Source organism: Rhinoraja longicauda, chromosome 6 (genome assembly GCF_053455715.1).
Source record: "Rhinoraja longicauda isolate Sanriku21f chromosome 6, sRhiLon1.1, whole genome shotgun sequence".
NCBI classification, from domain to species: Eukaryota; Metazoa; Chordata; class Chondrichthyes; order Rajiformes; family Arhynchobatidae; genus Rhinoraja; species Rhinoraja longicauda.
The window spans coordinates 39,124,970-39,151,155 of NC_135958.1; the positions used below are offsets into that span (position 1 = coordinate 39,124,970).

General features: G+C 40.6%; 2 protein-coding genes across 3 annotated transcripts in view; both read right to left on the bottom strand.

Moving 5' to 3' along the window:
* Positions 1 to 2,350, bottom strand: part of LOC144594399 (mitochondrial inner membrane m-AAA protease component AFG3L2-like) — a 41,682-nt gene extending 39,332 nt beyond the window's left edge. Inside the window, exon 1 of the mRNA XM_078400841.1 lies at positions 2,037 to 2,350. Within this exon, the coding sequence (XP_078256967.1) occupies positions 2,037 to 2,117 (81 nt within the window). The 5' untranslated portion in view covers positions 2,118 to 2,350. The remainder of the gene's footprint in view (positions 1 to 2,036) is intronic.
* Positions 2,351 to 4,206: 1,856 nt separating this feature from the next.
* The window catches only part of def8 (differentially expressed in FDCP 8 homolog), a 41,303-nt gene continuing 19,323 nt past the window's right edge, over positions 4,207 to 26,186 (bottom strand). For both annotated transcript variants that reach the window (XM_078400843.1, XM_078400842.1), the window contains 8 exons: positions 25,005 to 25,146; positions 22,668 to 22,832; positions 16,761 to 16,888; positions 14,729 to 14,842; positions 11,753 to 11,833; positions 11,448 to 11,588; positions 8,870 to 8,979; positions 4,207 to 6,997 (listed from right to left, as the gene is read on the bottom strand). In XM_078400843.1, coding sequence (XP_078256969.1) covers positions 6,904 to 6,997; positions 8,870 to 8,979; positions 11,448 to 11,588; positions 11,753 to 11,833; positions 14,729 to 14,842; positions 16,761 to 16,888; positions 22,668 to 22,832; positions 25,005 to 25,146 — 975 coding nt within the window. In that variant the 3' untranslated portion in view covers positions 4,207 to 6,903. The remainder of the gene's footprint in view (positions 6,998 to 8,869; positions 8,980 to 11,447; positions 11,589 to 11,752; positions 11,834 to 14,728; positions 14,843 to 16,760; positions 16,889 to 22,667; positions 22,833 to 25,004; positions 25,147 to 26,186) is intronic.

A 26,186-nucleotide genomic window follows, 5' to 3' on the forward strand; every position in this document is an offset into this window, starting at 1 on the left:
AGCACCAGAGGCCCGGATTTGATCCTGACTACAATTGCCTGCCTGTACCGAGTTTGTACATTCTCCCTGTGACCTGCGTGGGGTTTCTCCAAGATCTTTGGTATCCTCGCACACTCCAAAGACGTACAGGTTTGTAGGTTAATTGGCTTGGTATGAATGTAAAATTGTCCCTTGTGTGTGTATTGTGGTATTAATGTGCGGGGATCGCTGGTCGGTGCGGACTCGGTGGGCCTGTTTCCGTGCTGTATCTCTAAACTAAACTACAAACATAAAATGTTGTTAAGACCAATGCTATCAAAGTCAGCTCTTAATACTGATTTGATCTTCGTCACTAGTTTATGCCTGTTTAATTTTTCACAAAATTGCCATCCTAACTGAGTGTGAATTAAGCTTCAAATCCCATTCTATTCTACCACCAAAATTAACTCATGATCATAAAAATGATCTCAAGCACCCTCTTTCCCTTTCCACCTATATCCCTCCCTCTGGCTTTACGTTTCACACCTCTTTCCTCCATGACCTGGACACCTTTTTGTTTACTTTAATACTGAAAAGTGCAAGATGCTGCATTTTGGGAAGTCTGACCATGGCAGGATCTACAGAGTGAACAGCAGGGCTCTGGGGAGTATTGTAGCACAGAGGGATCTGGGAGTAGGTGGTTTTGGCACACTGGCCTTCATCAGTCAGAGTATTGAGTGCAGAAGTTGGAAAGTCATGTTACACTTGTATAAGACATTGGTGAAGCCACATTTAGAGTATTGTGTTCAGTATTGGTCACCCTGTTATAGGAAAGTTGTTTTTAAGCTAGAAAGGGTGCAGAGAAGATTTACAAAGATGTTACCAGGTCTCGAGTGCCTGAGCTACAGGGAGAGGTTGAATAGGCTCAGACTTTATTCCTTGGAGCGTAGGAGGATGAAGGTGCTCTTAAAGAGGTGTATAAGATCATGATAAATATTCTATCACTCCTCTAGCGGGTTTTGAATTTTACAGTCCAGAACTTGACTTTATTCAAAATTGCTCCCACCACCTCCACCTCCCCTATATTGCTTTTAATACCTCACTCCTTGACCAAATTCTTGGTGACCTAACATTGGGCACTATGCCAACTAATGGGCCATTATGAGAGAAAGCTTCAGTGAAGAGCATGGCAGCACTATAACGGTGGAATGAAGACCCTTTCTCAAAGACAGGTCGTGGTTTGAGAGAATGAGGGTCTGTGCAGTTGAACATCCATGGCACTGAAAGACACCTCCATCTGCTCGACTAGGGTATCAAATATTGTCATAAAATGCTGGAGTAACTCAGCGGGACAGGCAGCATCTCTGAAGAGAAGGAATGGGTGACGTTTTGGGTCGAGACCCTTCCTCAGACTGAGAGTCGGGGAGAGGGAGACACAGAGAATGGAAAGGTAAGGTGTGAAAATGACAGATCAAAGCAGATAAAAGACACCTCCAGCTGCTTGACGCGGATGTTCTCATAAGGCGTAGGAAAGAACTGCAGATGCTGGTTTAAATCGAAGATAAAACACAAAATGCTGGAATAACTCAGCGGGTCAGGCAGCAACTCTGGAGAGAAGGTATGGGTGATGTTTCGGGTCAAGACCCTTCTTCAGGCGAAACATGGTTTGAGGAAGGGTCTCGACCTGAAACGTCACCCATTCCTTCTCTCCCGAGATGTTGCTTGTTCTCAAGGTCATAAGTGATAGGAGAAGAATTAGGTCATTCAGCCCATCAAGTCTACTCCACCATTCAATCATGGCTGATCCAGTTCTCCTTCCTAACCCCATTCTCCTGCCTTCTCCCCATAACCCTTGACACCCGTTCAACTCCCAACCACCCCTGTCCCGCTGCTAACCCCCTACCCGCCCAATAGTTTTTGTACTACTCTACGTGCCTTTGTAAATTGCCAAATAAAAAGTGTTTTGAACTTGAACTAATCAAGAACCGATCTATCTCTGCCCTGGAAATATCCATTGACTTGGCCTCCACAGCTTTCGCACGTTAACTAACTAAGGCAAGTGAAAGATTGCTTCTCACCCGCCAGCAGGCCCGTTGTCCCGGCCACAGTTGGCTCCAGGGAGCGCGGGTGTGGGTGAGGAGCCGCAGGATGAGCGCCATGGCCCAGGCCCAGGCCCAAGCCCAGGCGGAGGTCAGGCCGCAGCCGCCCGCTCGCAAACTCGCTCCGTCTGTCCGGCCGCTGTCCGCAACCCACAGCGCCTTCACTTATACACAGGGGAGAAACCGCTTGATTAACTCTTCTTTCTGCAAATTTTTTTTAAAGAGTCCGAAAAGCAAGCCATCAAATTAACTTCCCGGCCCTTCAATGAATTAGCTCCGGCCAGAAACCCGTCCCGTCGGCAGAAGGTTCCGGGACGAGCTCCAGTAATAAACAAGGATAAAATCAAACAACAGCGCTGCCGGAAATGTGCAATAAAAACGTCTCTGCTCTGATGACGAGACTTTCCACAACAGTCCCTCCGAGATATCTTCCCCCTCTCCTTGATCATGCCTGTCTCACCATAGATCAGGGTCCTCCCATCTCATCTGTTTCGTCACGTATCTCTGTTCTCCATCCCTACACTTCTAACAAAAGCAAGGATGGAGTTCCCTGATCCCCACGTTCCACCTTTCAAGCCCACCACGTTTAATCATCCTTTGCAATGTCCATAATTGGATCCAGCTTCCCCTCCACCGCGGCTTTGTATTTCAAAGGGGATTATTCCTATTGTAACTTTCTGAGCCACTCTTTCTTCTCTCACAATTATTTTACTGTTTATGCAACTGCAGAAAATGCAACACTTGTTATTTTACCTCCTCCCTTCCCACCACCCAGTCAGCAACAATTCATTTACCAGAGTCGCTGCCTCAGAAAGGCAGCCAGCAGAACCAGTGACCCACACCAGCCTGGCCACACACTCATTTCACCCCTGCCATCATGAAGAAGGTACAGGAGGCTGAAAACTAACGTCCAGGTTCAGGAACAGCTTCCCTGCAGCCACTCAGCTATTAAACACTGCACCCTCGAATAAGCTCTGAACTACATAGACTATTATTGTTATTATTGCACTATTATTGGGGTTTTTTTGTGTGTAGGTATGTGTATATATATATGATCTATATATATTTGTGAGTATGTATATATACACACACAGATTTTTTTTTTCTCATTATATATTTTACAAGTTATAGTAGAATTAGGCCATTCGGCCTATCGAGTCTACTCCACCATTCAATCATGGCTGATCTCTGCCTCCTAATCCCATTTTCCTGCCTTCTCCCCATAACCCTTGACACCCGTTTTAATCAGGAATTTGTCTAGCTCTGCCTTAAAAATATCCACGGACTTGGCCTCCACAGCGCTCTGTGGCAATGAATTCCACAGATTAACTACCCTCTGACTAAAGAAGTTCCTCCTCACCTCCTTTCTAAAAGAGCACCCTTTAATTCCGAGGACCTCTGGTCCTAGACTCTCCCACCAGTGGAAACATCCTTTCCACATCCACTCTATCTATGCCTTTCATTATTCTGTAAGTTTCAATGAGGTCCCTCCTCAACCTTCTAAACTTACAGTGTACTATGTTTACATATTCTGTTGTGCTGCTGTAAGTAAGAATTTCATTGTTCTCTCTGGGACATATGAGAATAAAACACTCTTGACTCTTTTCACCTTTTCCATAGCATTTGTGCTCCCAATCTGGTCTCCAAATGCAGATCACAAAACATCTCAATTAATTCACACCAAAGCAGTCAACTGCCATTACTTAAGTAACGCATCATCCAAGAACCCCCCCCCCCCCCCCCACACCAATTTAAAACCAATACGAACTCTGCAACTTAAAAATGGCATTTTTTCACACTTCATCTCCTTAAATGGCTGTATCAAATTTTGGTCATAATGCAAAGATAGACACAAAATGCTGGAGTAACAGGAAGCATCTCCGGAGAGAAGGAATGAGTGACGTTTCGGGTCAAGATCCTTCTTCAGACTGGGATTTGGTGATACTACATTTCGACATTTTAATGCCTTAAAGCCTCCACAAATACGTCTTTATTACTTAAATCATAAATTATAACTCAATGTTTATCTTTTGACAGGAAAAGTCTAATAAATTCAAAGTTAATATATATATATCTGCAACAGATGTGATCAAATGTTTCAGCTTTTATTCAGATTTGGTAAAATCTTTAAAGTACAGAATCTTGACAGGGTTTCTATGAAAGAAATAAGTTTGAAATTAATACATTTATTAATTTAAGATTACAAGATGCAGTGATTAGTGTAATTAAAGAACCATATAAATAAATTAAAGAGTTGATCTTGTGAGAGAGTACATCATGGCATTCTTCAATTATGCACATGCAAACAAAATAATTAAAGATGTCAGATTGTAATTTTTGATAGTTTACACTGACAATTTACAAACATTTCCAGAGCCATCATCATTTCCTGAAAAAATGTGGGTTGAATTAAGCACAGAATTTTTTTGTTCTCCCAACAGACAACTTTATGTACAAGAACTGTATACCGTACATAGAACTATAAAGTTGGAATCACTAAACAAATCAGATACTGTAAATGGATAAAAATAATCCCCATTTCTTTCCTGCCTAGTGCATAAAGGGTTAAAGAAAAGGCAGAACATTTTACACTGAACAAAACGTAACATATCACTGTTTGAAACTGCCAAAGACCACCCATCAGGTTGTTGTTATGCCAAGTTATAATAAAGAAGCATATGTTACAAAAAAAAGTGCACAAAATAGTTGATACACATTTAGGTGTTTCAAAAAGTAACACTTAGGTAGGTAAAACTTTACAAAAAGTACATTACTTAAAGTTCGGTGCTTTCAAAATGCAGCATTTGAAAAACATCAATTAGCAGCGTTTAAAAAAAACCGTAGTGGTGCTGAATAAATTGAGAAAAGGACTCCACCATTTTAACCATCAATTTTTTTTTCAGGATTCATTAAAGATGGGGAAAGAGTGGAATGGGGCAAAGCAGCACCTCATTAAGACAAATTCAATAAGTGCATTTAGGAATTCTCCTCCCCTTTGATCACACCAAGTCTCAGCAATAAACCAGATTACATGTAATTTTGTGCATTGAGACAAAGATATTTCTTTTTGATTTTTTTCCAGATTATACTATTCCACATGTCTTTTTGTTTACTTCCTTTTCAATGATTATATCTTTCAGAGACACTATCTAAATAAAACAGATTGCATCATTACCAAGTACCGTCATTCAACTCTTCAAAAGGAAGGAGGTGTTATCTCAAATCATTAAAATAAGCATATTTCAAACTCCATCAGATTGTCATAGTCGATAATGGAGCAGTCAAAGAATAGACTGGAAAATTGCCTGAGAACATGAATATGCCAAGTTAGCTTTTATATCTGTTGGCATCTATCTTGCCTATTGAACTGGATAATTTACCTCTGGACAAAGAATGCTGGTTAAAACTACCCCACAAGGGTAAATGTTCAGAGTATTCGAAACTGTTGCTTCAAATTCCAGTTGCTTGACGTGAAGAAACGGATCACAGATCACATTTTCAAAGACAAAGTCAATAGACAAATTCAACTGTATTCAATATGGTGGTCTTGTAACAAGTTTGCAAATTCCATCAGGAATTTGAAATCTTTCCACTAAAAGTGCAACAAATCCAACAATGTAACTAAATTTGGTTTAACAAGATGAATTGGCTTTTGTAGCAAGTTTCAACTTAAAATCCATTCATTTCATAATGAATGTAGCAAACCAAAGAATAAATATTTTATACCACAATGACTTGTCTGGGCCCGTCAGATCTACAATATTCAAAGACTGATCAAGACATTATGGAGTGCTGGAACTATCACCAACAACTAGATGCTTCATATATTAAAATAAAAATGCCCTAACATACTCATCCTTAGTTGCTTGGTTTGAAGATTCTTTGTACTGCAATGGGTTTTCTGTTCTTCAAATGTGCAAATTTTAAAAAAATTAGTCTTCAGAATAACATGACAATGATCAGATCAATAAATTTAAACTAGTCTGCACCTATCACGTGGCATTTTAATCCTCCTGAAACAAGGCTGGAAATATTCCTGCCTTAGTGCATATATTTGTTCTTAATCTCCACGATCTTTTACACGGTAGTGTTTCAAGCTTCTCCAATTTAAAAAAATCTTAGTTATAGGCCCAGATCTACAACTATTTGCCAATTTAAAGTTATGATTTACAAACCTTGCAGATCGATTTAGAAGATCTCTAGCTATTGTAGAATAGCAGTTACTTCTTTGTCAATTATTGCACCAATGCCAGTGAGCAGGAAATAGAAACAAATGGCTGCATTAACATTTTGATTTCTTCTCAAACATTTTACAAATTGCTACATATTTGAGCTTTCTCTCACTTAAACCTGTTAATGGTGAGAATACGGTTCTTATGATCCACCTAAATTGTGAATTTGTCTGCAATATTACAGACTAAATGCAACTACAAAAGTAAATGATGCTTAAAAAGAAAGTGCTCTGGAGGAAGTGTATATAAAACTGCAAACCTCAGCATTACAGCAGTTGGATTATACGGATCGTCTAGATCAGAAGATCTCGGTCCACACCTTTCTATGGTTCACCTATTATTTATGCAACAACTATTTGGACTTACAGAATTTTCTCCTTTTAACCATACATTAACTGTTTTTAATATCACTTTAAAAATTCAGTTATTTTTTAACCTTCTTGTAGTCACTTAATCCCAAGTCTGAATACATTTTAATAGGTCACTGGTTGACTTGTACTCCACTGTTAATATTTACATTATATTCCCACATAATTCAGTTTTGTCAACCATCAGGAATTAAATAATCAACACACACGAAACTCCACTTGATAATGCTTCACTTCGATCTGGTTTCAGTCTGGATGAGTTTGTCCTATTTGAGACTGTTTTCTCATTGACAGCCGTGGACATCTTGGACACGTTGTAGAGTTGTCATAATAACAATCTCTGTAAATTAAACAAGAATATAACATGTTAAAGAAATTCATATTACAACATACCGATAGATTAAACTAATTTCCTTGATTTGCATGCTACAAGCACGAGAATTTGGACCTTGGTGTTATAAATGAAAAGAAAGAAACGTCAGAAATAATGATGATTAATTTGTGTCAATGTTCCATTTGAGGCAGAAATATTAATGTAACCAAAATAATTGTAATGAAGAAAATAACTACACTAAAGGAGGACAGACCTCTAAAAAATAATAAAACATTCTGCAGGTTTAAAGTATGCAACAAAACTGCAAATCCCTTGCCAATCGCTTTCCATAATGCTCAAAATTCAGGTATATTCCTCTTGATGAGCATGAGCACATCAATCAGCTATTAAAGAATGTAGGAAACAATGTAGGATACAGTAGTTAACATGAAAGCTTACGAGAAATTGCTAGATTTTAGTGATGGAAGAACTTTTAAAAAATTGATCCAAAGAAAAACAGCATCCTTTTATAAGGAATATGCAACACCTGATGAATCAACAAGTCTTTTTGAAAAAGTGACTGAAGTAGGGTATAATGAATATTGGTGTAATATTTATTGATGTAACATGATCTCTCAGAAGACACTTGATAAACTGAGAATGTTTGAGGCAATTGAGAACTATATTCTGCACTATGATTCTTTCTCTTTGCTCGACCAATTGTACTCAAGTTTGGCATGATTGTGTTTATGAATAGTATTATCCAATTTGATTGGATAGCATGCAAAACAAAGCATTTCACCGTACCTCGGTACACATGATGATAACAATAAACCTAAACCTAAAAGGACAGAAAGTTCTGGAGTAACTCTGGAGAACATGAATGGGTGACATAGAAACATAGAAAATAGGTGCAGGAGTAGGCCATTCGGCCCTTCGAGCCTGCACCGCCATTCAATATGATCATGGCTGATCATCCAGCTCAGTAGCCTGTACTTGCCTTCTCTCCATACCCCCTGATCCCTTTGACGTTTCAGATCAAGACTCTTCCTCAGATTGAAGAAGGTCTCGACCAAAAACGTCGCCTATCCATGTTCCCCAGAGATGCTGAGTTATTCCAGCACTTTGTGTCTTTTTGTATATTAACCAGCATCTGTAGTTCCACGTTTCTACCACCTACCCCTGGAGTTCATCTAATCATCAATTAGCCGAGATTGAAGTTACTGGAGTTCACGGCCCATCGCTGAGATGGCTAGAATAATGGCAGAACACAGTTGTAACGCTTGGATATGTTGTGTTATGGTCATTGGAAAAGTTGTATTTCATGGTTCTAATATTTAGTATATATTTGGCCTGATGATTGAATAGATGGAAACATAATAATGCTGTAATATTAATGCTCTGCTGAAGCTTACGCTTGTGGAGGTAGTCAACAATGAGCTCATGCCAATACTTCGTAACCCTCTCCTCTGTTCGTAAGGCCACTGTACCAACTTTATCAGCATCAGCAGATGTGTCCCATTTAGAAGTTTATGTGGAAAATGTTATATCTGTAAAATTCACCAAGTTGTACAGATTTTTTTTAAATCCAAATGTATTATGTTGAAAACCCAATAGTGATTCTTGGTTGCAATTAGCCATCATTTGTTTAGTATGAAATTGGAAGCTTTTAAAACCATAACTAACTTGCAAGTTTAGGGTAGTATAATAATTTTTGTTGAGCTATTTATTCCAACTATATCTCTAATCTGTTAAAAATTCCATGATCCACAGCCTTAAACAGATCTTTCCCCATAAATCAAGCATTAAATTTAAGAGCCTATAATTACAACTTGTGTAATGTGTACAAACCATGTAAAATCAACTAAACGGTGAAACAAACTGGACATCCCTACTAACCTGTGGAATACCGCAGAACAATCCTGGCACACAGATGTGTGGCTGTCAAATGGAAAAAGTACATCTCCCTCTTTGCACAACTCGCACACAAAACCTTTAGCCTGACATCGCTGCAAATGGAGTCACAAAAATCAAACTGATTTACAGCTATCTATATATAGTTTTCAATCTAACCAGCAGATTAATTCCAAACATAGATAAAACAGTTGTTGGAACAAACATTTGTTATGTTGTCTTAACAGTTTTTATTTTGACATGCAAGTACACATTAAATTATACAGTATTTTAACTGCACATTTTATGTGGAATACTAGAATTGAAACGTTTGCTCAATCAATGAAACACGAATCAGTACACAATTGCGGCATTAATAGTTACATACAAGTTAAAAGTAAAAACTCAAAAGGTTGCAAGATAATTAGATAATTTAGTTGCAAAAAGAAATTAAGCAAAACTAATACAGGTGATCTGCTTGGGCAACGGAAATTCATCACCTAACAGAATTCACAAATCACCTGCGATATCCAGAATAAAATTTGCCCACATGGAATTTCTGTGACGTAAATATACCCATTTCCCCTCCCAACTTGTTTCTCTACACATGGGTAGATGACGCAGTTCTGCATGATGGAAAATAGTGATATGACCATTTCCTGGGAACACAAGCCACAAACTCCCGTCATAACACAGGTCATTTGTGTATAATTATGTGCTAACCATTCAATTTAATAACCCCATTGAGGTTAGGTTAAGAAAATAACTGCAGATGCTGGTACAAATCGATTTATTCACAAAATGCTGGAGTAACTCAGCAGGTCAGGCAGCATCTCGGGAGAGAAGGAATGGGTGACGTTTCGGGTCGAGACCCTTCTTCAGACTGATGTCGGGGGTGGGACAAAGGAAGGATATAGGTGGAGACAGGAAGATAGAGGGAGATCTGGGAAGGAGGAGGGGAAGGGAGGGACAGAGGAGCTATCTGAAGTTGGAGAAGTCAACGTTCATACCACCGGGCCGCAAACTGCCCAGGCGAAATATGAGGTGCTGCTCCTCCAATTTCCGGCGGGCCTCACTATGGCACTGGAGGAGGCCCATGACAGAGAGGTCAGACTGGGAATGGGAGGGGGAGTTGAAGTGCTGGGCCACCGGGAGATCAGTGGCGTTAATGCGGACCGAGCGCAGGTGTTCAGCGAAGCGATCGCCGAGCCTGCGCTTGGTTTCGCCGATATAGATGAGTTGACATCTAGAGCAGCGGATGCAATAGATGAGGTTGGAGGAGGTGCAGGTGAACCTCTGTCTCACCTGGAAAGAATGTTTGGGTCCTTTGATGGAGTTGAGCGGGGAGGTAAAGGGACAGGTGTTGCATCTCGTGCGGTTGCAAGGGAAAGTGCCCGGGGTTAGGGTGGTTTGGGTAGGAAGGGACGAGTGGACCAGGGAGTTGCGGAGGGAACGGTCTCTGCGGAATGCAGAGAGGGGAGGGGATGGGAAGATATGGCCAGTGGTGGGGTCCTGTTGTAGGTGACGGAAATGTTGGTGGATGATATGTTGGATCCGCTGGCTGGTGGGGTGGAAGGTGAGAACGAGGGGGATCCTGTCCTTGTTGCGAGTGGGGGGATGGGGAGCAAGAGCGGAGCTGCGGGATGTAGAAGAGACCCTAGTGAGAGCCTCATCTATAATGGAGGAGGGGAAGCCCCGTTTTCTGAAAAACGAGGACATCTCGGAAGCCCTAGTCTGAAACACCTCATCCCGGGCACAGATGCGGCGTAGACGGAGGAATTGGGAGTAGGGGATAGACTTTTTGCAGGGGACCGGGTGGGAAGAAGTGTAGTCCAGATAGCTGTGCGAGTCGGTGGGCTTGTAATAAATGTCCGTCACTAATTTTTCTCCTGTGATGGAGATGGTGAGGTCCAGAAACGGGAGGGAGATGTCAGAGATAGTCCAGGTATATTTAAGGGCAGGATGGAAATTGGAGGTGAAGTGTATAAAGTCAGTGAGTTCTGCATGGGTGCAAGAGGTAGCACCAATGCAGTCGTCGATGTAGCGGAGGTAGAGTTCGGGGATGGGGCCAGTGTACGTCTGGATAGGTTAGGTTATGCAGCATAATCCAGATCATGGATCATCCTGGGACACAAGTGGTCTACTTGACTCAGATTTCCATTGCTTCATTCAAATGAGCAACCGAAGGAACATGTTTCTTTGAAGAAAATGTTAAAAATGGTCTAGAAGGCAATGCAGCAAAGGCAGCTACAGAATTGTTTTCATGTAATGGAAAAATATATAGTTGTTAAAAATTTCTGCACAATTGATGCCTGGGCTGGTATCTGTAGATAATTACGTAGCATATAAGCAGTCAAAGAGGTTCGAGATGCAACTCCAATTTTTATTCTTAATTGTGAATTACATTACTTAGGTGAATTAGGCAACAAAATCATATTTGGATTTGGCAACTTTTCAAATGCAAAATATTCCTATTGTAGGGTTAGGAGCATGCCAAGTGCCACCAGAATATTTATTCTCCCTTCACCCTGGAAGCTGAAGTAGCCTTAAATAATTCTTTAAAATGTACAAAATGTGACCATACCTCACAATCCAGTTTGATGTGTTTAGCAAAGATGGTGTGAATTTCAGTTAAAGTGCAGCTCAAGCGCCCTGTGGCAATGTCAATTAAATCCTGTAAAGAATACATTTCATCGTTTTCCACAAAGTGCTGCCGATCCTGTAACTACAAATGCAAGTACTTAGATAGGCACTAAACACTTCTACCGTAAAGATCAATAAAATGCATTTTTTAATCTGCAACGCTAATGGCAAATTGGGAACTTGTACCAAGGTATTGATTTTGAATAAATGTCAAAAATCAAATTGTCTCTCCTGCGCATGTCTAACCTGCAACAAGAGTCTTGCCTCCATTGCCTCCTTACAAGTGATGAAGTATGGCTTCATTAACAAGATATCTTGTCGGAGTTTCTGCAGGCAGAAACAAAAGAAACTGAATTAAATTACCTTTAAATAATTAGCAATTATATTTCACTCTAAAGATGAACTCTTAGTAAGATTCAACAGGAATTACATTGTAAAAATGAAGATTAAATTATCTAATGGATGGCAGAATATTTTAAATCAAGAACAATTTCTATTAGGTTTACATTTCAGCATGGTAAAAATATTCAACGTCAAGGATGAAGTTTCCAAACTGGCTGAATTCACTTTTACTTCGATTAAACAAAAAACGGGGCTTGTTTTTTGATGAAGCCATGCATTTTAAAAACTTAACTGAATAGATTCAGTATATTTTAAAATTTCCGGAATTCCAATACGCTAAATTAAAATGCAGAATGTCATCATGGACATCATTGAAGCACAAAGACAGACTGTTGATTATTCTGTTTCAATTGCAGACCCTTATAGTATAGGAGGTAGATACTTTCTTCACTGGAGCCAACCTTTAGAAGAACCAGTCCCCTGCTCTTCCCCATTCAGTAGGAAGGCATTAGAGGATCTAGAAAGGATGTTTCAGGTACAGTTCTACGATAAAGGACTGCAGTAACAATGATAGATTAGAGAGAGGCCAAGACTGTCTTCCTAGAAGGAAACAATGGCAGGAAAAGATCGACAGAAGCATATAAAATTGAGGATCTGGGCAGATGGAATTAAGGAGGCTTTTTTTGTTGGTGCATGATTATGAGAGGTTCTAGATATAAAATGAAGTGTAACAGAATCAAGAATGACAAAAGGAAAAAACTTTTGATGAAATGTGTCCTTAGAATCTAGAATGTACTTGGCTGCAGATATGGAGGAGAGGAGACACAAAAGTCTACAGATGCTGGAACAATGCAGAGTCATACAGCACAAAAACTTTCCTATCCATGTATCTGTCCAAACGTCTTTTAAATGTTGTTATAGTACCTGCCTCAACTACCTCCTTTGCCAGCTATGTACCCACCACCTGCTGTGTGAAAAAGTTGCCACTCAGGTTCCTATTAAATCTTTCCCATCTCACCTTACAACAATATGCTGTAGATCGCTATTCCTCCACTCTGGGGAAAAGACTTCGTTCATTTACCCTATTTATTCCTCTCGTGATCTTAAACACCTCTCATAATATCACCACTCACCCTCTTGCAATCCAAGGAATAAAGTCCTAGCCTGCCCAACCTCTCGCGATAGCCAAGGCCCTCAAATCCTGGCAACATCCTCAAATCTGCTCTGCAGGGTGCATCCTACACCAGAGTGACCAAAATTGAACATAATCCTCCAAATGCAGTCTCACCAATGTCTTCTGTGACCGCAACATAACATTTCAACTTCTATATTTAATACTCTGACTGATATATGGCCAATATACCAAAAGTCTGCTTGACCACCCTATCTACCTGTGATGCCATTTCCAAGCAACTATGTCCCTGCACTCCTAGATCCCTCTGCTCCACAAAACTCCCCAGGGCTCTGACATTCACTGTGAAGGTCCTGTCCTGGTTTGACTTCCCAAAATGCAACTCATACTTATCTGCAGTGCACTTGCTCAACTGATCAAGCACTTTAGTGTAATCTGCAAAATTACTAATCATGCATTCTACATTCACATCCAAATCGTTGATCACTAACAGCATTGGGTCCAGCACCAAATCCTGAGGCACACCACTAATCACAGTCCTCCAGTCTGAAAAACAACCTTCCACCATCACCCTCTGCTTCTTTCCACAAAGCCAATTCCCTATCTAGTCAGCTAGATCTCTCTGGATCCCATGCGATCTAACCTTCCAGAGCAGCCTACCATGCAGAACCTTATCAAGTGCCTTAAGTGCATTTCGACAACATTTACAGCTTTGCCTTCATCAATCTTTTTGGTTGCTTCTTCAAAAATCTGATTCATAAGATACAATTTCCTACTGACAAAACCATGCTGACTATCCCTCATCAGCCCTTGTCTATCAAAATACATATACATCATATCCCACATATCCCTTTTCAAAGGCTTTGATGTGTAGTGCACAGAACTGGAGAAACTTTTTAAACACTTACTTTGCCTTGTTTAGGGTTGTTGCAGTGTAATACTTTGATTTTAAACTCTATTCTTTCATGTGGAATTTATCCTTAAAAGTTCTGCCATCTTCAAAGACCTGAGTGCATACACACTTAATCTCTTTTCCCACACTTTCTTTTAAAATTATAGGATTTAACTGATGTGGCTTTGATTATCGAATTGTATTTCAATGCGCAAAATTTGCAGATTTGCCAACATACAAGAATATACCAAGTCTTCCGTTACTTGGCAGGATAGATTGAGTGATGATGTTCAATGACTGGAACCAGGGTCACAGTCACAACATGAGAGATCGGCCATTAGGGACTAGGATATGAAGCTAAACCGAGGAAAGCAGAGCTTATAGAACAAAGAATGATGAGTTTTTGGATATTAATGAAATCAAAGGAAATGGGTTTAGAGAAATATCATGAAGGTACAAAACAAAATTCAGCCATGTTCTTATTGAAGAGCAGAGCAGGTAGAGGGGCTAAATGGAACATTCCATGTCCATTACTTAAAATATTTCATCTGAAAATATGCATTGTAAACCATGTGAATATTCTTCATTACTTCAAATAAATAATGAAGTTAATTAAATAGAATTTGCTCTTAACAAGTCAATGCAGAACCTCCAATTACTTTAGAATTTTGCAAGTGTTCATTATTTTCATTTGGTTTATAATATCTAGCAGTTTCTCCATGCTTTAGGCTGCTGCTGGCTTGAAATTTCTTGCTTTCTCATTCTTCTTTAAAGACAAAAAGGAGTGACGTTTACAATCTCCAGTTCTCCAGTCACCACTCTCACATCCAAGGAGGATTATGAGATCTAGGCATACCCGAATTTCCACCAGTTCTTCCACGTAATTAAAGAGAAGCGGATTAATTGCTCGAAGTTTCAGTACTGGCCGAGATATCATCAGTGTGAGATACCTCATACTATATCGACACACCTGATAACAAAAAAAAATAAAATTAGACTGTCCCAGTATCAACACTTACTGAATCACAAATAAACTTCTATTGTATCGTATTCTATCGTATTTGCAGGTGTCGGGTTTCCTGTTGCATATTGAAGCAATATACATGTCCTTCTTCCTCAAAATCTAACTAAACAGCGCACATTAATCAATTTTAGCAATATTTCATTTAAGAGAACCAGGTTACAAACTCCATTGGTGCAAATTAAAGCTGATATATACTTAATATATTCATTGTATTGTGAAAGAATAGAAAGCTTCTTCTAAAGGATGACTGTTAGATGAAAATGTTGCATTGGAGAAAGGCATGTGTTGACCAAGGTGTTTGTGTCATTTTAAATACTCATTCCTAACCATGTGGAATGATGAACAATTATCACATGGTGGAAAACAATCAATTCATTAAACCACTGGACTTTAAAAAAAGATGTAAATATTACGTTTACCAAGTACTGTATACCGATTTATGTGTGACCATGAAGGTCCTTATATAGGGAACTTCCTTAACTCCAATTCTGACTTCAAAGCAAGCAGAGAGAATCAATCCTTGCTTTACCAAGGAGCAAACAATGCGAGGATAGTGAAAGAATGTGTCTAATTGAATACTAAAGGGTACAAAAGGGCATCAAATGGTCAGGGATTTAAAATGTTAACATATAGTGGTGCTCATTTGTAATACATACGTTACAAGAATTATTGTTCATTGCACTGCCTGCTATCTCATTACCCAGAAAGAAAACATTTTGACTCTTGGACAACACAAGTTTACCTGTGGAAGCAGATTTTGTATGTTGGGTAATTGAAAACGAACATGGAGGAGAGGAAATATAGCTAGAGACTATGTGAGAATTCATGAATAGAATTCATGAACATGCTAAAATTTACAAAGACAGTTCTATCAATAATCTATTACACTCTGAACTAATTGATGAGTACATATTTTTACATTTTAATTTGTATACCAATTTAACATTTCAAGAATCTGCAGGGAGAGTTTATATATCTGAAAATCATAAAACCATGATGGGTTTAGATAAGGTGAATGCTCATAGTATTTTTCCCCAGGTAGGGGAATCGAGAAACAAGAGGGCATAAGTTTAACGTGAGAGGGGAAAGATTAAATAGGAACCCAAGGGCAACTTTTTCACCCAGAGTGTGTGTGGAACAATCTGCCAGAGGAAGTAACTGAGGCATGTATATCAACATCTAAAAGTAATTTGCACTGGTACATATATAGGAAAGTACACCTTGTGCATTGTGGGTTAAATGCAAGCAAATGGGTCTAGCTTAACATCTTGGTTGGTATGGGTGAGCTGGGCTGATGGCCTGATTTCATGCTCTATGACTTTATGACTAATTGCAGGACATCCCTGTTGGAGGAAATTGGCTGTTTGACCTGTACCCTGAACCCATACAGCTCAGATTGGTACAGACACAAAGAATATCTCATAGAACAGTGGTGAGGGTCAGTTTATTCAAGGTCTTAACAAAATATACTGGGAAACACTCAGACAACCCAAAGGCCTTCAATGATTCACAACACCCATAGCCTTTTTATATTCTTGTGATACCCATTGCCAGGGGTGGTGGTGGAGGCAGATATGATAGATAGGCATGTGGAGGTGCAGGGAATAGAAGGATGTGGATCATGTACAGCCAGTTGAGATCGGTTCAGCATGTTTGGCACAAACATTGTGGGTCGAGGGCACACTCCTGTGGTGTACTGTTCTATGTTCTATATGGATTCTATAATATAGGTTTAAGTGCCAACATATACATATACCAGAATTTGCTAAACAAAAAAATTCCACTTTCTATTTTCATAGCAGCTACTAGATTTTCTTGTTCCCTAACTGCAAAATGTTCTCTACTTCTCTTCAATGGCACCTACCTTATGTACTTCAAAGTCCCAATTGTGTATGACACGTGCAGGAATGACTGCTATATCGTTCCAGTGGCAGCTGCTGCAATAATATTGGCCTGTGTAGTCACACTTCCGTGCTTCAGCAGGCACACCACCTGAAGTACAAGTGAGAAGGGCAGAGGTAGAGACCAATAGAGGCAGAGACCAAGAAACAAAAAAGCGAGATAAACGGAATGTGTAAGAAGGAAATGCAGATGTTGGTTTACACCTAATATAGATACAAAATGTTGGAGTAACTCGGCAGGACAGGCAGAATCTCTGGAGAAAAGGAATGGGTGACGTTTCTGAAGAAGAGTCTCGACATTTTGTGTCTATCTTCGAGATAAGTGGAATATTGTGTCCAGTCCAATGCTAAAAGCCACGAGGGGCAGCAGATGGTCAGATGTTTGAAATGGGTTAGCCTGCAATGGCACTCGTTTCCAATAACAAAACTCTGTTTGCATACCTAACCAAACAAAATCTCAAAGTCATTACAATCCTTTAATACCTTTGACAAATTAGAAGGTTCCAGTTAAGGGTTATAGACAATAGACAATAGGTGCAGGAGTAGGCCATTCGGCCCTTCGAGCCAGTACCACCATTCAATGTGATCATGGCTGATCATTCTCAATCAGTACCCCGTTCCTGCCTTCTCCCCATACCCCCCGACTCCGCTATCCTTAAGAGGTCTATCTAGCTCTCTCTTGAATGCATCCAGAGAATTGGCCTCCACTGCCTTCTGAGGCAGCGAATTCCACAGATTTACAACTCTCTGACTGAAAATGTTTTTCCTCATCTCCGTTCTAAATGGCCTACCCCTTATTCTTAAACTGTGGCCCCTGGTTCTGGACTGCCCCAACATTGGGAACATGTTTCCTGCCTCTAACGTGTCCAACCCCTTAATAATCTTATATGTTTCGATAAGATCCCCTCTCATCCTTCTAAATTCCAGTGTACACAAGCCTAGTCGCTCCAGTCTTTCAACATATGACAGTCCCGCCATTCCGGGAATTAACCTAGTAAACCTACGCTGCACGCCCTCAATAGCACGAATATCCTTCCTCAAATTTGGAGACCAAAACTGCACACAGTACTCCAGGTGCGGTCTCACTAGGGCCCTATACAACTGCAGAAGGACCTCTTTGCTCCTATACTCAACTCCTCTTGTCATAAAGGCCAACATGCCATTAGCTTTCTTCACTGCCTGCTGTACCTGCATGCTAACTTTAAGTGACTGATGAACAAGGACACCCAGATCTCTTTGTATTTCCCCATATCCTAACTTGACACCATTCAGATAATAATCTGCCTTCCTGTTCTTACCACCAAAGTGGATAACCTCACATTTATCCACATTAAACTGCATCTGCCATGCATCCTCCCACTCACACAACCTGTCCAAGTCACCCTGCAACCTCATAGCATCTTCCTCACAGTTCACACTGCCACCCAGCTTTGTATCATCTGCAAATTTGCTAATGGTACTTTTAATCCCTTCATCCAAATCATTAATGTATATTGTAAATAACTACTTATTCACAAAATGCTGGAGTAACTCAGCAGGTCAGGCAACATCTCAGGAGAGAAGGAATGGGCGACGTTTCGGGTCGAGACCCTTCTTCAGACTGATGTCAGGGGGGCGGGACAAAGGAAGGATATAGGTGGAGACAGGAAGACAGGGGGAGATCTGGGAAGGGGGAAGGGAAGAGAGGGACAGAGGAACTATCTAAAGTTGGAGAAGTCAATGTTCATACCACTGGGCTGCAAGCTGCCCAGGCGAAATATGAGGTGCTGTTCCTCCAATTTTCGGTGGGACTCACTATGGCACGGGAGGAGGCCCATGACAGAAAAGTCAGACTTGTAAATAGCTGCAGTCCCAGCACCGAGCCTTGCAGTACCCGACTAGTCACTGCCTGCCATTCTGAAAGGGACCCATTTATCCCTACTCTTTGCTTTCTGTCTGCCAACCAATTGTCTATCCATGTCAGTACCCTACCCCCAATACCATGTGCTCTAATTTTCTAAGGCAGATTTTCTAAGTTGTAACAGAACAAGATAAGATAAGATGTTGAGATATTTCCACTAGTGATAGAGTCTAAAATGAGGAGACATCATTACAAGATAAGGTTGTAGTCAAACCTAAGATGCAGATGAATTTCTTCTCAGGAATCTCCAATTCTCTATCCCAGAAAGTTGTGCAGATATTTTTAAAAGATAAACTCTTGAAATGTTGGGTAATTAAACATAGAAAATAGGTGCAGGAGTAGGTCATTCGACCCTTCGAGACAGCACCGCCGTTCAATATGATCAGTATCCCGTTCCTGCTTTCCCCCCATATCCCTTGATTCCTTTAGCCCGAAGAGCTAAATCTAACTACCTCTTGGAAACATCCAGTGAATTGGCCTCCACTGCCTTCTGTGGCAGACAATTCCACAGATTCACAACCCTCTGGGTGAAAAGGTTTTTCCTCATCTCAGTCCTAAATGGCCTACCCCTTATTCTTAAACAGTGACCCCTGGTTCTGGACTCCCCCAACATCGGGAACATTTTTCCTGCAACTAGCCTGTCCAACCCTGTAAGAATTTTATATGTTTCTATAAGATCTCCTCTCATCCTTCTAAATTCCAATGAATACAAGCCCAGTCTACCCATTCTTTCATCATATAGAAAACATAGAAAATAGGTGCAGGAGGAGGCCATTTGTCCCTTCGAGCCAGCACCGCCATTCATTATGATCATGGCTGATCATCCACAAGCAGTACCCCATTCCTGCCTTCTCCCCATCACCTGTCTCTGACTATAAGGGAACCCACATTTGTCTTCACTAATCTTTTCCTCTTTACATATTTAAAGAAACTTTTATAGTCAGTTTTTATATTCCCTGCTAGCTTTCTTTCATGCTCTCTCTCCCCCCCCCCCCCCCCCTTAATTAACCAGTTTGTCCTCCTCTGTTGAATTCTAAATTTCTCTCAGACCTCCTCTGGCCAATTGGATTTAACACTATCCCTCGTTAGCCACGGTAGAGCCGCCTTCCCTGTTTTATTTTTTCGCCAGACAGGGATGAACAATTTTTGTACTGCCAGACAGGGATGAACAATTCCACCCATGCGATCTTTAAATCTTTGCCATTGCATCTCCACCGTCAACCCTTTAAGTATCATTTGCCAGTCTATCCTAGCCAATTCCCGTCTCATACCACCAAAGTCTCCTTTCTTTACGTTCAGGACCGTAGTCTCTGAGTTAACCGTGTCACTCTCCATCTTAATGCATAATTCCACCATATTATGGTCACTGTTGCCCAAGAAGCTTTGCACATCAAGATGCTAACTAATCCTTCCTCATTACACAATACCCCGTCTAGGATGGTCTGCCCTCTAGTCGGTTCTTCTACATATTGGCTTAGACAACCATCCCGTATACATTAAAGTAAATTCTCTTCCTCAACGCTGTTGCCAATTTAGTTGGCCCAATATATGTAGATTAAAATCTGTTAACTGCTAACTGCTGTACCATTGCTACACACATCCCTAATTTCCTGTGTGTGATGCTATCCCCAACCTCCCTACTGCTGTTTGGTGCTCTGTATACCCAGAACAAGCATTTTCTGCCATAGACTATTTCGCAGTTCTACCCATACAGATTCTACAACATCCAAGCTAATGTCTCTTCTTACTATTGCATTAATCTCCTCTTTAACCAGCAGTGCCACCCCACCTCTTCTTCCTTTCTGTCCATCCTTCCAGAATATTGAATAAGCATGTTGAGCTCCCGGCCATGGTCACCCTGGAGCCACGTCTCCGTAATCTCAACTATATCATATCTGTTAACTGCCCATTCAATTCATCCACCCTATTACGAATGCTCCTGACATTAGAAACATAGAAAATAGGTGTAGGAGTAGGCCATTCGGCCCTTCGAGCCTGCACCGCCATTCAATATGATCATGGCTGATCATCCAGCTCAGTAGCCTGTACCTGCCTTCTCTCCATACCCGCTGATCCCTTTAGCAAAAAGGGCCACATCTAACTCCCTCTTAAATATAGCCAATGAACTGGCCTCAACTACCTTCTGTGGCAGAGAATTCCACAGACTCACCACTCTCTGTGTGAAGAAATGTTTTCTCATCTCGGTCCTAAAAGACTTCCCCCTTATCCTTAAGCTGTGACCCCTGGTTCTGGACTCCCCCAACATCGGGAACAATCTTCCCGCATCTAGCCACTCCAACCCCTTAAGAATTTTATATGTTTCTATAAGATCCCCCCTCTTATAGAAAGCATTAAGGCACAAAGCTTTCTGGTTCGTTTGTCTTTTCTCCCTTCTACTTTTTGCTTCTGTCCTCATTTTACAGCCCTCTGTCTCCTTGCATTGGTTCCCACCCCCCTGTCCTAATAATTTAAATGTGACCTTTCCGACACTCTCTTTCCCCTTAACTTCACACACATATATGCTTCCACGTTGTTGACCGCCCCCCCTACTATTTAGTTTAAACCCACCCGTGTAGCCCTAGCAAACATGCCTGCCAGAATGTTGGTCCCCCTCCAATTAAGGTGCAACCCATCCCTTTTGTACAGGTAACCCCTGCCCCAGAAGATATCCCAGTGGTCTAGAAATCTAAATCCCTGCCCTCTGCACCAACTCCTCAGCCACACATTCAGATCCCCATCTCCCTATTCCTATCCTCACTAGCACGAGCTACTGGAAGCAACGCAGAGATAATTGAGAGCAGTGTGGAACTAGCACAGAAGTAAGAATTTTAATTGAATTTTAATTGAATTGAAAGATACGGCATAGAAACAGGCCCTTTGACCCACTGAGTCCATGCCGACAATCGCTTACCCATTCACACCAGTTATCCCATTTTTGCATCCGCTCCCCAAATTTAGGTTTTGGTTTATTATTGTCACATGTACTGAGGTACAGTGATAAATTTTGTTTTTGTTTTGCTGCTTTTCCAATTTACAGAGGCCAATAAACCTTTCGGCCGTGGCGCTGTGAGGCAGTAGCTCTACCAGCTGGTACAATGTTACTTTCTCAAACACAGTTGGTCCAGACAAGTTGAAAAGTACGAATGTCAGGGTGTTGTAATGGAAGTGTCAAGAGCTATAGATTTCATGTGGGTACTACCTTTTATACAGTTTATACATATATCTGTAGCACTGTTCTTTCCAATAGCCAATACTGTCTACGTCCAACTAAGAAGCCCAATGAAGTATTAATCATAGTATTACTAAAAAGCCAACCCGTAATGCTCAGCCAATGCTTTAAAATTCGAAAGATTTCTTTGTAAAGTTTTATTAAACTAGTTAGACACAAAAAACTGGAGTAACTCAGCGGGCCAGAGTCATCTGTCATCATACATCAATGATGAAGGAATAAACGCCTTCACTGCAATAAGACACTCTTACCACTGCGGCACGGTGGCACAGTGGTAGAGTTGCTGCCTTACAGTGAATGCAGCGCCGGAGACTCAGGTTCGATCCTGACTACGGGCGCCGTCTGTACGGAGTTTGTACGTTCTCCCCGTGACCTGCGTGGGTTTTCTCCGAGATCTTCGGTTTCCTCCCACACTCCAAAGACATACAGGTATGTAGGTCAATTGACTGGGTAAATGTAAAAATTGGCCCTAGTGTGTGTAGGACAGTGTTAATGTGCGGAGATCGCTGGGCGGCGCGGACTCGGTGGGCCGAAGGGCCTGTTTCCGCGCTGTATCTCTAAATCTGAAAAAAAATCTAATCAGTCAATCATGTTCCTAAGGACTACAAGTCAGATACATTTACGTACAAAATGTATCAGATTATTCAAAAAAACAAATTGTGAACTTTTTATTCATGGGGTAGCTCCAAGTAATTTTTAAATTTGTTTAGTCTTCAAAGCAGCTTATAACAGAATACTTACGAAGGGATATTGGCTGTCGACAGTCTGCACACCGATAATCTTGTCTGTCCAGTCCCACTTCTGGGCAGATGCTTAGTTCAAACTCAGACTGGTGGCTAACCTTTGACCTGACACAAGCTTTGGTAATTTGGTTCAAGCATTTACTATGGCAGCGGTAGTAACAACCTGCCAAAAAAATTAAAGATTTAAAAATGTTCACATGCAACTTAATACACAGAAATCACACGTTCACAAGCAATTGTGTTTATTCTTTTGGAATGCATCTATTTCTGCTCAAGAATGCGTTGTTTCAGAAGATACATTTTTCACTGAGTTGCCAGGGCACCGATCCTTCAATTAACACAAACCAAAAGAAATTATTTTGCTGCTCCAGATTAATGGAGCTGCATTGTAATCTGGTATTGTGCAATTAAATTGATGTATTAAGGCATACATTCTGTTTAGTCTGATGATCATTATTTGCTGAATACATCTTGCTTACAGCAAAATGTATTTAACTATCTTCTGAATAAATTCTCAGAAGATAGTTAAATACATTTGGATATGCAAGTTTAATCTGGCATTTTTAAACATTCCAAAGAGTGCTTTGCTTTGTTCAAAGTACATGTCACCCCCAAAAGATTGAAGATGAATTTTAACCACATATTCTTCTTATTCCAATGAAATACACAATCATTTGAATATGGATCAAAAGCATTTCAATTTGATCGGCAATCGATGTTACAATAATGTGAAAAAAATAGATCAGGCATACTTAAGCTATTCTTGATGAAAGTTTAAAGAAAAACAGTGAAACATAGAGGCAACACAGTGTTGCAGCTGGTTGAGCTGCTGCCTCACAGAACCAGTGACCCGGATCCGATCCTGACCTCGGGTGCTGTCTGTGTGGAGTTTGCATGTTCTACCCTGTGACGTGAGTTTCCTCAGGGTGCTCCAGCTTCCTCCCACATCCGAAAGATGCACGGGTTTTTAGTTAATTGGCCCCTATTAGATTGCCTTTAATGTGCAGGGAGTGGATGAGGAAGTGAGATAACACGGAACTAATGTGAACGGGGGATTGATTCTCAGCATGGAGTCAGTGGGCTGAAAAGCCTGTTTCCATGCTGTATCTTTAAACGAAAGATAGCTGATCTTCACGATAGCAGAAAGGAAAAGGCGTATTTTTTTCTGCATTAGCTAACATTTTATCATGGTGTCAAGGATAATCTATCAATTTGAAACGAGACATAGTTTAAGAATAATCCATTTATGGTCCACTTTCATACTACTGGAATCACTGGCCACAATGTCCTATAGATTTTAACAATAAAAAAAGTCTAAATAAAAATGAGAAACCATTTAGAATAAAATACATTAACAATTTTAAACACATCAAATCCTGCACAGGTAGTTTGATTTAAAATGATGCCAGTGATCACATCTGGTACAGTTTCTATAATATAAGAAAATAACTGCAGATGCTGGTACAAATCGAAGGTATTTATTCACAAAATGCTGGAGTAACTCAGCAGGTCAGGCAGCATCTCAGGAGAGAAGGAATGGGTGACGTTTCGGGTCGAGACCCTTCTTCAGACCCGAAACGTCACCCATTCCTTCTCTCCTGAGATGCTGCCTGACCTGCTGAGTTACTCCAGCATTTTGTGAATAAATACCTTCTGGTACAGTTTCAGTATCTTCGGTCATCAACTGAGGATCTGCCAAGATGGCTCTACAAGATAAATTTGTCTCAAAACAAAAATTCAAGCTCTGATTTCACAGATTCATTTTTTTCAATTAACTTAAAAACAAACATACAAAAAAAAGAGCAATTGATTTAGTTTAATTTAGAGATACAGTGTGACAACAGGCCCCAAGGCCTACTGAGATGCATCCACCACGATCGCCCGTACTCTATCCTACATTCAAGGAACAATTTACAGAAGGCAATTAGCCTACAAACCTGCTAATCTTTTGAAATGTGGGAGGAAACTGGAGCACCCGGAGGAAACCCACGTGGTCGCAGGGAGAACGTACAATCTCCATACAGACAGCACCCATAGTCAGAATCAAACCCGGGTCTCTGCGCTATAAGACAGCAACTCTACTGCTGCATTACTGTGCCACCACTGCAAGTTAAATTGATTAAATGGTTTTGTTTCTTGTGAGTAACCAGCATGATAATCATACAAGTGAATTACAAAAATACCTGCCATTTCTTAACATATATTTTACTAAAATAGGGCGGATATTCAAATATTAGGTGGATATTCAAATATTAATAGATTACTTATGATTACTTACAATTGTCATTTAAAAAAGTACTACGAAAATGAAAATCGATAAACGTTAAGCATTCACCTGTGCAGATATACCAGGTTTGAAGCAAGCCCCATATAATGGTGCTACACTTGTCACAGAACTGTTTGACACTTTTGCTTTTCTCCTTGTAGAATCGGTGCTCAAGCAGAATTTGAATATTTGGCTCATCCTCATCAGGGTCCTGTAAAGGATATCAAATGGATTTTCAAATACATCTTGATTAAAATGAAACATTCAGGGGTTTATTATTGTTGGGAGTTTCTGGATTTAGGCTAAGCAACGAAGGGCTGACAATATATTTCAAGGTCTGAATAGTGTGCAATTTGGAGGGGAATTTACAGATGGCATTGTTGAAATGCATCTGATCCCCTTATCCTGTGTGGTAGTGATAAAAGATTTGGTACTACCAGAATAACTGCAGTGCTTTTTGCTGATTGAACACAATGTAGTCAGAATGTGCTGGTGGTTTAAAGATTGAGTATTTTGGGTGGTTGTAATGGCAGTCAAGTGAACTGTATTGTATTGAATAGCATTGAGCTTCTTGAATGTTTTTGGTGCTGCAATCATTGGGCAGGTGATGTGTAACCATCATACTCCTCAATTGGGTCCTGTACACTAGGAAAAGGTTTTGTGGTGTGTCGGGAGAGTATCTAACTTTCAGCATGATATTTATGTGGCAGGTCAATGATGAACCATGGATATTGATGATGAGGCACAAATGTTATTTGTCACTTAACGCCCATGTGCAAATGTCTATTGAGATCTTGAGACCAGGCATGGTCTGCTTCATTTGATGGGGAGTTGCAAATGAAATGGAATATAGCCTGGTACAGCCCAGGAACAGGTCTTTTGGTCCACAATGTCCATGGCCAGCATGATGCCAAGTTAAGCTGATCGCCATGCTCCACATCACTCCATTCCCTGCATATCAATGTGCATATCTAAATGGCACTATCCTGCCTCCACCACCAACACCCTTGTTCAAGTCACCCACCATCCTCAGCTAAAAAAAAGTCCTAACACCTCCTTTAAACTTTGCACTTCTCACCTTAAAGCTATGCCCAGTCCTCATAATTTTATTGCTCCAAAAAAAAAAAAATTGTTTACCCAAACTCTCTTTATAGCCAATACCCTCTAATCCAGGCAGCATTCTAGTAAATCTCTCCTGCACTCTCGCTAACACCTTCACATCATTCGAGCGGGGGGGGGGGGCGATCACAG